The sequence below is a fragment of the Gopherus flavomarginatus genome, chromosome 25 (genome assembly GCF_025201925.1).
Source record: "Gopherus flavomarginatus isolate rGopFla2 chromosome 25, rGopFla2.mat.asm, whole genome shotgun sequence".
In the NCBI taxonomy this organism is placed as follows: Eukaryota; Metazoa; Chordata; order Testudines; family Testudinidae; genus Gopherus; species Gopherus flavomarginatus.
Window position 1 is genome coordinate 2,343,419 of NC_066641.1, and position 12,175 is coordinate 2,355,593.

Sequence of the window (12,175 nt, forward strand, 5' to 3'; positions counted from 1 at the left end):
TGGGCTGGCCCAGCACTGCAGCTGGCAGCTGAGACGTTCCAAAAGGGCTGGAGGGCTCGGGCTCAGCATTTCCCTAAGACTGGCCCCCTGATTGTTAAGTGACATCTGAGTCAGGTGCTGTACAGACACAGGGCCCAGATGATCCCTGCCCCAAGGAGCTCACGCTCGCAGCTGCACAATCTCAGATATCTCCTGTTGGGCTCCCAAGATCACTGGTCACTTGACCTTGCCAGCAGCCCCAGCTGGGCGATACGGGCTCACTATGCCTGGCTCTGGTGGCCTGGGGAGGAGCTGACCCACACTCTCAGCCCCACTAATGGGCAGCTGCTTTCCCCTGCTGCAGGGAACGGCCTGGTCCGGTACAACGCCCAGCACCTGAGCCGCATCTACCCCTTGGGGCTGAAGATGAACTCCTCAAACTACAACCCCCAGGAGATGTGGAACGCCGGCTGCCAGCTAGGTGAGAAGTGGGCTCACCCCCTCTGTGCCTCAGTTTCCCCATCTGTAGCACGGGAATACCGATACTGGGCTCCTTTGCGCTGTGCAGGGCGGGGAGGGGCCCAGGAAGGTCACACTGATGGTTACTGGAGAGGGGGCTGAATGGGGCACCGGGCACAGCCCCTCACGGGCAGGAGTTGGGATGGGTGTTAAGGGAAGGGCGCCACCTGCTGGTTCTCATGGATCCTTCCTGGTCAGTGTCTTGGCCCTGTCACTGGCCTCCCGAGCGGGGCTGGCTCTACTGTTTTCACTGCGCCAAGCAGCGCGCCGAGTTGCTGCCACGGATGGCGGGGGCAGTCCGTGAACCGTTAGGATGGCACGTGCATTTCCGCCGCGGCGGCAATTCAGAGGCAGCCTCTGTCTTTTGCCGGAAGACAGAAGCTGCGCCGTCACGGACAGCTGAACATAGAAGCTGCTGCCAAATTGCCCCCGCCACGGAAACACACGTGCCGCCCTAACGGCGCACAGACTGCCCCCGCCATATGCTGCGGCAATTCAGCGCGCTGCTTGGGTGCAAACACACAGGGACTGCCGCCCCTTGCAGATTGGTGCCCCGAGCACCTGCTTGGAATGCTGGTGCCTGGAGCCGGCCCTGCTCCCGAGGTGCCGAATGTGTCTGCAATCCAGGACAAGGGCCCTGCTCCACGTCACCCTCCTGTTGCCTGTGGGTGCAGAACCAGCCCTCCAGCCCAGGGGGACTCACGGGAGAGCTGCTGGGCATAGGGCCTGGGGCACCGACATGGGGCCCTGCCATGAGCCGCAGCAGCTGCCCCTCACAAAGGCCACATGGCGACAGGCTGTGCTTGTCCCACACAGGGAGACTGGCGCTCTCACTGGGCGGGTCACACAACCCTCCTGAGCAGTGATGGGCGGGGCCCAGAATGGCCTCATGGCTCCAGGCCTGTACGTGGCTGCCCCTCCCACTTCCCTGGCACCGCCAGCCCCCGGCCATGTACGTGGCTTCCCCAGACCCTGCCCTGGCACCACCAGCCCCCACCTGTGTACATGGCTCCCCAGACCCTGCCCCCCTCAGCACCGCCAGCCCCCAGCCGTGTACGTGGCTGCCCCTCCCACTTCCCTGGCACCGCCAGCCCCCAGCCGTGTACGTGGCTCCCCGGACCCTGCCCCCCACCAGTACCGCCAGCCCACAGCCGTGTATGTGGCTCCCCCAGACCCTGCCCTGGCACCACCAGCCCCCACCTGTGTACATGGCTCCCCAGACCCTGCCCCCCTCAGCACCGCCAGCCCCCAGCCGTGTACGTGGCTGCCCCTCCCACTTCCCTGGCACCGCCAGCCCCCAGCCGTGTACGTGGCTCCCCGGACCCTGCCCCCCACCAGTACCGCCAGCCCCCAGCCGTGTATGTGGCTCCCCCAGACCCTGCCCTGGCACCACCAGCCCCCACCTGTGTACATGGCTCCCCCAGACCCTGCCCTGGGACCACCAGCCCCCAGCTGTGTACATGGCTCCCCAGACCCTGCCTCCCTAGGCACCACCAGCCCCCAGCCGTGTACGTGGCTGCCCCTTCCACTTCCCTGGCACTGCCAGCCCCCAGCCGTGTACGTGGCTCCCGGACCCTGCCTTCCTCTGGCACCGCCAGCCCCCAGCCATGTATGTGGCTCCCCTAGACCCTACCCTGGCACCACCAGCCCCCGTGTACATGGCTCCCTAGACCCTGTCCCCCCCAGCACTGCCAGCCACCAGCCGTGTACATGGCTCCCCCTGCCCTGGCACCACCAGCCCCCAGCCGTGTATGTGGCTCTCCCAGACTCTGCCCTGGCACCACCAGCCCCCACCTGTGTACATGACTCCCTGGACCCTGCCCTGCCCTGGCACCGCCAGCCCCCAGCCGTGTACGTGGCTCCCCCAGCCCCTGCCCTGGCACCACCAGCCCCGATCCATGTACGTGGCTCCCCAGACCCTGCCCTGCCCTGGCACCACCAACTCCCACCCGTATACGTGGCTCCCCAGACCCTGCCTGTGTAACCCGCCTGTTCTCTGTGTTTCATTTCCAAGTGGCTCTCAACTTCCAGACGCCCGGCTGGGAGATGGATCTGAACCACGGGCGGTTCCTGGTGAACGGGCGCTGTGGCTATGTGCTCAAGCCCAGCTTCCTGCGGAGCCGCCAGGCCTCCTTCGACCCCGAGAGCGGACGAGGGCCCGGCCACAGAGCCGCCCTGCAGGTCAAGGTGCAGCGGGGTGGGGCCCACATGGGCGCGAGGGGCGGAGTGTGTGGGTGGCTGCGGGGGCAGTGCCGGGTGGGTGTGCCGCAGGGGTGTGCAGGTGCTGCAGCGGCGTGGGGCCCACGTAGGCACGAGGGACGGGGTGTGCGGGTGGCTGCGGGGGCAGTGCCGGGTGGCTGTGCCGCAGGGGTGTGTAGGTACTGCAGCGGGGTGGGGCCCGTGTGGGTGCAAGGGGCGGGGTGTGCAGGTGGCTGTGGGGGCAGTGCCGGGTGGGTGCGTAGGTGCTGCAGCAGGGTGGGGCCCGCGTGGGCGCGAGGGGCGGGGTGTGCGGGTGGCTGCGGGGGCAGTGCCGGGTGGGTGTGCCGCAGGGGTGTGTAGGTGCTGCAGCGGGGTGGGGCCCGCATGGGCTCGAGGGACGGGGTGTGCAAGTGGCTGCGGGGGCAGTGCCGGGTGGGTGTGCCGCAGGGGTGTGCAGGTACTGCAGCGGGGTGGGGCCCGCGTGGGGTGGGGTGTGCGGGTGGCTGCGGGGGCAGTGCCGGGTGGCTGTGCCGCAGGGGTGTGTAGGTACTGCAGCGGGGTGGGGCCCGTGTGGGTGCGAGGGGCGGGGTGTGCAGGTGGCTGTGGGGGCAGTGCCGGGTGGGTGCGTAGGTGCTGCAGCAGGGTGGGGCCCGTGTGGGCGCGAGGGGCGGGGTGTGCGGGTGGCTGCGGGGGCAGTGCCGGGTGGGTGTGCCGCAGGGCTGTGTAGGTACTGCAGCGGGATGGGGCCCGCGTGGGCACGAGGGACGGGGTGTGCGGGTGGCTGTGGGGGCAGTGCCAGGTGGGTGTGCCGCAGGGCTGTGCAGGTACTGCAGCGGGATGGGGCCCGTGAGGGACGGGGTGTGCGGGTGGCTGTGGGGGCAGTGCCAGGTGGGTGTGCCGCAGGGGTGTGTAGGTACTGCAGCGGGATGGGGCCCGCGTGGGCGCGAGGGACGGGGTATGCAGGTGGCTGCGGGGGCAGTGCCGGGTGGGTGTGCCCCAGGGGTGTGTAGGTACTGCAGTGGGATGGGGCCGGCGTGGGCGCGAGGGGCAGGGTGTGCGGGTGGCTGTGGGGGCAGTGCCAGGTGGGTGTGCCACAGGGGTGTGTAGGTGCTGCAGCGGGGTGAGGCCCGCGAGAGGCGGGGTGTGAGGGTGGCTGTGGGGGCAGTGCCAGGTGGGCGTGCCGCAGTGGTGTGTAGGTGCCCATGCCACATGGCTGGCGTGTGCCAGGGGAGGGGCCGTGGTCCCAGCAGGCTCAGAGCTGCCCATGCCGGAGGCCCAGGCACTGCCCAGCCTGTTGCCATCCCCACGCCTAGGCCAGCTTTGCTGCCGCCCCATTCCAGGTTCCCCAGGGAGGGGGATGGTGCATCAAGTGAGGGGACCATCCCCCCCCCACATGGTCAGTCCCCTCCCCCGCTGTAACCCACCTCCCCCCGCAGGTGATCACGGCCCAGCAGCTCCCCAAGCTGAACGACAAGAAGAGCTCCATCGTGGACCCCTTCGTGCGCGTGGAGATCCACGGCGTGCGAGCCGACTGCGCCAGTAAACAGACTGAGTACAAGCTCAACAACGGTGAGTGGCCGCAGCCCCCAGCCCTTGGGCCCATGGGACCCTGGGGCTGGGGTCTGGACAAGCTAAGCAGAGGAGCCCTGCCGGGACAGCCGGAGAGCTGCAGGCTGCGGTGCTGGTGGTTCAGCAGGGGGCGCTGTTCTCTGCTGGCCAGCACCCCAAGGAGCTCTGTGGAACTCCCTGGGCAGGAGGGGATTCGGGGCCCTTGGGCTCTCCGGGGTCAGCCTGGCTGAGGGAACCGCTCCCTGAAGCAGAATGCGTGAGCGCTAGAGCGTGCTAACGCCCCCGTGCACCCCTCCTGTTAGTGCTGGAGTCCACAGTGCCCCCTGCAGGGCGAGAGAGATAGTACCCCTCACCTCCCGTCCTGCCCTGCTAGTCAGCTCCTGTGTTTCTCCCCAGAGGTGGCTGTTTCTTAGTGCTGGGGCCTTCCCCCACTGCCTGGGTCAAGGCAGGGGCAGTGTGTGGGTGAAGTGCTACCTGCCCTGTGGACAGCAAGGACTTCAGTCACCAGGCTGCAGCGCCTCTGCTGTTAAATCAATGATTGAGCAGGGGGGCAGGAGCAGAAATTATTTGGGGCCACAGCTACAGGGCAGGACTCAACGCCAGCCGCACCAGCCTGAGCCCAGCACACACGGGGTTAATGCAGAAGTGTCTCATTGCACAATTTGGTCTGTCATTTAAAGCCTGGGCCAGGGGGCCAGCACCCTCCCATCCCCTGAGGTAGGAACTAGCCCCACTGTCCCATTGAAGGGACCCCACTGGAACAGGCAGGTTAATGAGCTGGAGATCATGCCCCTGAGAAATGAACATCATTCCAGGTTAGCCTGTGGGACTCCCTGCCACAAGACAGGCAGGATTCCAGAGAGGCCTGGACATTTATCTGAGAAGAGCAGCTGGCGAGGAGAGAAGGGCTGGAAATCCTCCCGCTTTGGGTATAAATCACCCATGGGGCTGAGGGTGCCCCCCACTTCACAGGGTTATTCTGTAATTATCAGTGGGGGGGGGGGGTCCTTGCAGCTCTCTCAGAAGCAGCTAGGGGACAGGGAGACTGCAGGAGCCGGAGCCTGGCCTGGCAGCTACCCTGGAAGGCACCTGCAGAGACTGAACGTGAGGCCCCCAGAGCGCGAAGGGGGCCCCGCTGGTGCTGGAGCCCAGGGTGAGCCTGTTAGCACAGGGGCATGTGACCTGGCCACTCGTGGGGGCCAGCGCAGCTGTGTGCCGGCGTGTGCTCCTCCTGAATTGGGGGCACACAGGGCTATTGGCCCATCTGTGACCCCGTCCGGTCTCCACCCCTGCAGGGTTCAATCCACGCTGGGATGAGACTCTCAGCTTCCAGCTGCGGGTGCCAGAGCTGGCCTTGGTGCGCTTCGTGGTGGAAGATTACGACACCACCTCCTGCAACGACTTTGTGGGGCAGTTCACCCTGCCCTTCGTCAGCCTGAGGGAAGGTGGGTGCCTGGCAGGGGCCGGCCAGCCCCCTGGGGCAGAGTGCACAGTGATGCCCGTTCTGCCAATCAAGGGGCAGCACTGGCAAGAGGCCCCTGCATGGGGGGTGTGGGAGCTGCAGCGAGGGGCCATGAAAGCAGGTTTGGGGGATGCGTAGAGAAATGGAGGGGACCCCACAGCTCACCAGGCCTCTCCCTGTGCCATCAGTCCCGCCAGCCCAGAGCCTGAGCGACTCCTGCTGCAGGCCTGGCACCATCAGGCTCTGTGTCCTGCAGCTCCATGGACACACAATCCCCGCTCCAGAAGCTGCCAGGGAGACCGGAGCAGAGGCTGCTGGCAGGCTTCCTTTGGGGCTAGCCACCCTCCTTCAGGCCAGGGAGGGGGACCCGACCTGCCTTTCCCCTGCCCGTGCTGGCTGGCTGGCACTCAACTCTTCTTTGCATCGCTGGGAGGGGAGCCTGCCCACACCCCTACCCTCCAGTGCCAGCCAGGGCGCCAGCGTTCCTTCCTACTCTCAACGGGCAGTGTGGCTGTGCCCTGCTCCACTCCAGAGGTGGCTGCATTTCAGCAGCAGCTAACCCGATTCCTTAGTGGACTGCAAAGAGCGTTTGGGGAAAGATACTGCACAAAGCTTTGCGCCGACTGATGCTGTGGGACCAAAGGGCCAGGGGCTGTTTGCTTCCCTGCCTCACCTGCTCCCTCCCTGTTCCCAGGGTATCGTCACATCCACCTGCTCTCCAGGGACGGGGCATCCCTGGCGCCGGCCACTCTCTTTGTGCACATTAAAACCAAGAAGATGTGAGAGCCCGAGGACGAGGATCAGCACCCGGATGGTGGTGAGCGGGGGAGATCAGCACCTGGGCAGCTGTGGCAGGACTCGAGGAGCCGGCTGAACGTTAACCTCCTTGGCTGGGTGCGGGGAGGCCCAGCCAGACCTACGCCTGGGGGCTGGGCTGCAGGGGGAGATGGGCCGTCTGCTCAATTTCAGCTATTGTGCCCAGGGCCTAGCTGCTGCAACAGCAGAGGAGACTGGTTTGGTTCCCATCCCCCTAGAGTAACCTGGTGAGGTCTAAATCCCTCCAGGACTCCAGCCTCTGCAGCCAGCTCCTCCCCGGGGCCACGGGCTGCACCCGTTACCCAGGGCGCTGCCGGAACCAGGCCCGAGGAAGGGACTTGTACTGGTCAGGATCCTACGGCAGGGGCAGTTGTAAAGCAGGTGGGTAGATGGGGGACATTTTTTCTAGCTAGTTGGCATTGATTTAGCTCCATGCCCGCTCCCCCGTGCATCACCCAGGCACACGCGCCTACCCACACTGATGGGGAGTCGGGACGGACGGACGGATAAACAGACGTTCCAGTTAACCCTTGAGCGGCCTCACTACGTGCTGTGAGCTGAGCCTGATGCTTGGTGACAGCTGCGCGGGCCTGCAGGGCCTGAGGCATGAGCACAGCCACCTGCGTGGTTTGTAAAGTGGGTCCTAGAGCCAAGGGCCTGTTCCAAGCTGTAGAATATATTGTAAAGCGATTAATAAAAAGTTTATTTTACCAGACTCCTCCTATGGCACCTGCTGTCTCTGCCTCCCTGGCCCTGGCCCCCGCCAGCAAAGGGTCAGGCAGGCTACTGAGCCTGTGTTCGGCAAAGCCCCTCTTCCACCTATGGCCATATCTGAGCAATAGCTACCAGGGGCTGGGAGCTGGAGCCCTCAGCCACTGCCCAACCCCGGGGCTGGGGGGAGTTCACAGAGGTTTAGAAAATGGTGGAGCCTGCTCAGTTTAATGGTTAAAACTCTCATTCTACAAACCCAAATCACAGCAGCAATGGTGTAGAAGCAACAGGCTATCGTCCACTTGCCAGGAGCTGAAAGCACAGTAGGAACAGAGCAACCGTTTTGCAGTAGCCAGGGCCGGAGCAGAGCCACTGACCCATCTCCTCATGGGGCTCGTTATCCCTCTGTCCAATGGGTAACAGCTGTCTGTGCAGACGGGGGGTTCGGGGGAGAGGATGTGTGGAAATCTGCAAGCTGCATGCCCAGGATGGGCAGTCTAGGGCTGGGACAGATACTGAAACTGAGGGAAAGGGGGGTTTTGCCTGAACTAAATTTTTCATGAAAAGTACCTGCCTCTGGGAAACCTTCCAGCTTCTGTTTAAAAAAAAAAATAAATAAAAAAAAATAGAAAAAGGTCATTCAACCCCCTGGTTCTGTTGTTAGGTCACTGCAGCGCCTCGGGGATGGGGTAGTTCAGCTGCCTCTTGCCTCCAGTCTCCTCTATGGGCTTCCTTCACCAGCTGCACTACATCTCCCAGAATGCACCACAGCTCCAGGAAAGTGGAGCACTATGGGGGATGTAGTCTGACCAGGGAGCCTGGCTAATGGAGACTGGGAACTATTGAGGCACCAAACTACCAGTCCCAGGGGGTGCTGCAGCTGCAGTTCTGAATCGAAATAGTTCAGATTTTTATTTTTTGCTGAAAAGTCAAATTTTTCTGTGGAAAAAATCCTCCATCCTCCTACCAGCTCTAGGGCCGTGTAACATCTAGGGCTGCCCAGGCCAGGGGTTGCGGGTTTACACTCACCCTTGCCCGCAGGACCCCTCCCCCGTTTGCTATCAGTATTTCTCCTGGGCTGTAGCTAGGATCTAGACCTCCCTGTTATGCTTGGGAAGTGCTGACATTTGGGTGACAATAGCACAGACAGACAGACAGATGGACAATTTGTGCCCAGGAGCTACAGCTGCTGTAGGTGAATGATGAGGTGCAGCAGGTGGATTACCAGGGCAGGGGAGGTATCCAGACCAGAGCATGCTCAGTGCAGACGAGGGTGTACATCAGCTAGTGTGTCAGTGCCTGCAGAAAGCAACAGTTACCTACCTTCTCGTAACTGTTGTCCGAGATGTGTTGCTCACGTCCATTCCAATTAGGTGTGTGCACCATGTGCAGCTGCTGGAAGGTTTTTCCCCTAGCAGCACCCATCGGGTTGGCTATGGGGCCCCTTGGAGTCACGTCTTCATGGTGCTGCATATAGGGCCCTGCCAACCTGCCGCCTCTCCAGTTCCTTCTTGCCGGATTACTCTGAGGGAGGGGAAGGTGGGTGGGTTTGGAAGAACAGTTACGAGAAGGTGAGTAGCCATTTCTTCTTCGAGTGCTTGCCCATGTTGATTCCAATGAGGTGACTCCCAAGTCTTACCTAGCAAGCGGAGTCAGAGTTCATGGAATGGCTGATTGAAGCACAGCTCTGCTGAATGCTGCATGGCCCCTGGGGTGCTGGCGTAATGGGAAGTGAACGTGTGCACTGAGGACCACGTTGCCACTCTACAGCTCTCCTGAATCAGGACCTGGACGAGAAGGGCCACCGAAGAGACCTGAGCTCTGGTAGAGTGCGCTGTCAGAGCAGGGGCAGGAACCTTGGCAAGGTCATAGCATACCCAGATACAGGATGTGATCCAAGAGGATTTCTTCTGGGAGGACACCCATCATCCTGTCCACCACAAACAACGGGTTTGACTTGCGGAACCGTTTTGTCCATTCAATATGAAAAGCCAAGGCCCGGCGAACGTCCAGGGAGTGGAGCCTCTGCTCACAGCTGTTGGCATGAAGCTTCGGGAAAAAGACCGGAAGGATTGTGTCTTGGTTGGCATGGAAGTTGGAGACTACCTTTGGGAGGAACTCTGGGTGTGGTCGGAGCTGCACCTTGTCCTTGTAAAAGGTGGTATAAGGAGGGTTAGATGTGAGGGCCTTTAGCTCAGACACTTTTCTGGTTGAGGTTATTGTGACCAGGAAAGCCACTTTATATGATAGATAGAGTAGGTAGCACGTTGCTAAGGGCTCGAATGGAGGTCCCATCAGCCTTGAGAGCACCAGGTTACGGTTTCAGGCCAGGTGAACCTTTGTCGACGAATGTGAGACCCTGCTGTTTCAGCTTAAGCAGGTATTCCAAGATAAAGAGAATTGAAGACTGAGGCAGAGGGATATGGCTCTGCGAATACCAAACTGAGAATCGCTTCCACTTGGCGAAACAGGTAGCCCTGATTGAAGGCTTTCTACTACCAAGAAGGACTTCTCTAACGGGGTCTGAACATGTGCGTTCTAGAGGATTTAGTCACACAGCTTCCAAGCCACGAGATGGAGAGATTTGAGATTGGGGTGCTGGAGCCAGATCTCATCACTCAACATCACGGACGGAACTAACAGAAGGGTGATTGGCATCTCCATTGAGAGTTCCAGCAACATGATGTACCAATGTTGGCGGGGCCAAGCTGGTGCCACCAGGATAACTGAGGCCCTGTTGCTCCAGATCTTGAGGAGGACTTTGTGGATGAGTGGGGTGAGAGGGTGTGATGAAGTGGGACTGTTCTTAATGTTTCCTCTGAATACTGTGTGAGTGCCTCAGTTTCCCCTATGCATTTCTTAAGTTTCCAGCGTGCATAAATGGCCGACACACTGTCTCCTGGCAACAATGGCTGGGGCCCTTCCCCCCAGCAAGGGGATGGCTAAAGGTGAACAAAGATCAGGTGACCTCCTGGCCTGGGAAAGAGACAAAGGCCTGGGGGTGGGGTTTAGTTGGGAGCTGGCTGGGGATGAGGGCAGACGGGATTGTCTGGCTCGCTGGGCCCCAGAATGGACCCAGCTGAGGGATCCTGTTCTCTGTACCTACAAGCTCTGTTTTAGACTGTGTTGCTGTCATCTAATAAACCTCTGTTTTACTGGCTGGCTGAGAGTCATGTCTGACTGAGAAGTAGGGGTGCAGGACCCTGTGGCTTCCCCAGGACCCTGCCTGGGCGGACTCACTGTGGGAAGTGCACGGAGGGGCATATGCTGAATGCTCCAAGGAGAGACGCAGGAGGTGAAGCCATGTGAGCTGCTTGCCCTGGAGACAGTCTGCTCCCAGGGAGAGGAGGCTCCTCAAAGTCCTGCCTGGCTTTGTGGGGAGCAGTTCCAGAGCATCTCCGGGGATGAGTAGAATAGCTGGTCCCTCCATGGAAGAAGAAACACGTCTTGCCAGAGAGCCCAGGCTGTGGCTCAGGAAGGAGCAGAATTGAAGGCACTTCTGGTTGCTCCTTGTGGCAAACAAGTCGACTTGGGGAAATCCCCACCGTTGGAAGATGTTATTATGTCCGGGCAAATGAACTATTGGTGGTTGTGAAAAGATATGCTGAGATGGTCTGCTAGCTCGTTCCGATATCCGGGCAGGTAGGGAACTTCCACAAGGATCGAGTGTGTTATACAGAACTCCCAGAGCTGCAGGGCTTCCTGACATAGGGGAGAGGAGCGCGCTCCACCTTGTTTGTTGATGTAAAACGTCATTGTGTTGTCGGTTATGCATTTGCCCTCCAGATGAGGCTGAAAAGTCTGACACCAGACAAACCGCCCTTAGCTCCCCAACACTGATGTGCAGCAACAGCTCCCCCAGAGACCAAAGGCCTTGAGTTCCGTGGTGAGCCCCCCACCCCACTTCAATGTGCCGGTAACCAAGGGGCGCGGTTTGGAGAATGTGACCCCTATACACACCATGCGAGGGTCAAGCCACCACGGAAGAGACTCAAGAACCCTCAGTGGAAGAGTGACTACCTTGTCTAAGCTGTTTGCTCGGCTGGTACACAGTTCCCAGCCAAGCCTGGAGAGCTCTGACTCTGAGCCTCGCGTGTTGGGACCACGTACATGCACAATGCCGTGTGTCCAAGGAGTTTCAAGCAATTCCTTGCCATCTGTCTGAGGTCATGTATGATGTCATGTATGGACTGAAAGCGGGACTGAGGTAGAAATGCTCTGGACTGTCTCATGTCTAGCACCGCCCCTGTGAACTCTATTCTCTGATTACGGAGGGGGGAGTGTTGACTTTTGAGTGTTTAGGAAAAGGCCCAAAGATTCAAAGGTTGATCTTATCTGGGTGACCTGCTGATCCATGTGTGTCCTGGACTAGCTCTTCACTAACCCGTTGTCGAGGTACGGGAAGACCTGGACATCTCTTTTCCGTAGGAAATCGGCCACGACTGACATACATTTGGTTAACACCCGAGGTGCTGATGATAGGCCGAACACGAGGACTGCAAACTGTAGTGAGTACCCCCGACTACAAACCTTAAGAAGCAGGACTGGCAAATGCGGGTCCGTCAGGCCTATAAGGGGCGGCTTGAAAGTCTCTGGGGTAGAAGAAAGGTCCAGGTCCTCCTCCTGTCCCTCTTCCACTGGCACCGGACTTGATGGGCCTGCTTGTGGGCCAGTAGTAGACGGTGCTGCTTGTTGCACCGCTGGAGAGGAGTGACCCGGCACAGGTCACACTCCCTTACTGTCACACTCTGGCGCTCGAGGGGGGGAGCACCCGTCAGTCTTTCTGTGCCTCCCTAATTGAAGCTGCCGAGCTGCAGCCTGACAGAGAGGAGCGGTGCCAGATCCCCAGGGCTGGACTCGGATTGCAGTTGCAGAGCTGCCTCCATCAACAGGAGCTTTAATCTATGGCCCCTTTCTTAG

At 60.7% G+C, this 12,175-nt stretch overlaps 3 protein-coding genes across 4 annotated transcripts in view; 2 read left to right on the forward strand and 1 right to left on the reverse strand.

Annotated features, from left to right (window-relative positions):
* The window catches only part of PLCD3 (phospholipase C delta 3), a 57,429-nt gene extending 50,175 nt beyond the window's left edge, over nucleotides 1-7,254 (forward strand). Inside the window, exons 12-16 of the mRNA XM_050934931.1 lie at nucleotides 344-460; nucleotides 2,513-2,685; nucleotides 4,134-4,266; nucleotides 5,562-5,711; nucleotides 6,423-7,254. Coding sequence (XP_050790888.1) covers nucleotides 344-460; nucleotides 2,513-2,685; nucleotides 4,134-4,266; nucleotides 5,562-5,711; nucleotides 6,423-6,511 — 662 coding nt within the window. The 3' untranslated portion in view covers nucleotides 6,512-7,254. The remainder of the gene's footprint in view (nucleotides 1-343; nucleotides 461-2,512; nucleotides 2,686-4,133; nucleotides 4,267-5,561; nucleotides 5,712-6,422) is intronic.
* The window catches only part of DCAKD (dephospho-CoA kinase domain containing), a 153,890-nt gene that overhangs the window by 79,746 nt on the left and 61,969 nt on the right, over nucleotides 1-12,175 (forward strand). The gene's annotated exons all lie outside the window — the stretch shown is intronic.
* Nucleotides 1-12,175, reverse strand: part of ADAM11 (ADAM metallopeptidase domain 11) — a 672,244-nt gene that overhangs the window by 43,704 nt on the left and 616,365 nt on the right. The gene's annotated exons all lie outside the window — the stretch shown is intronic.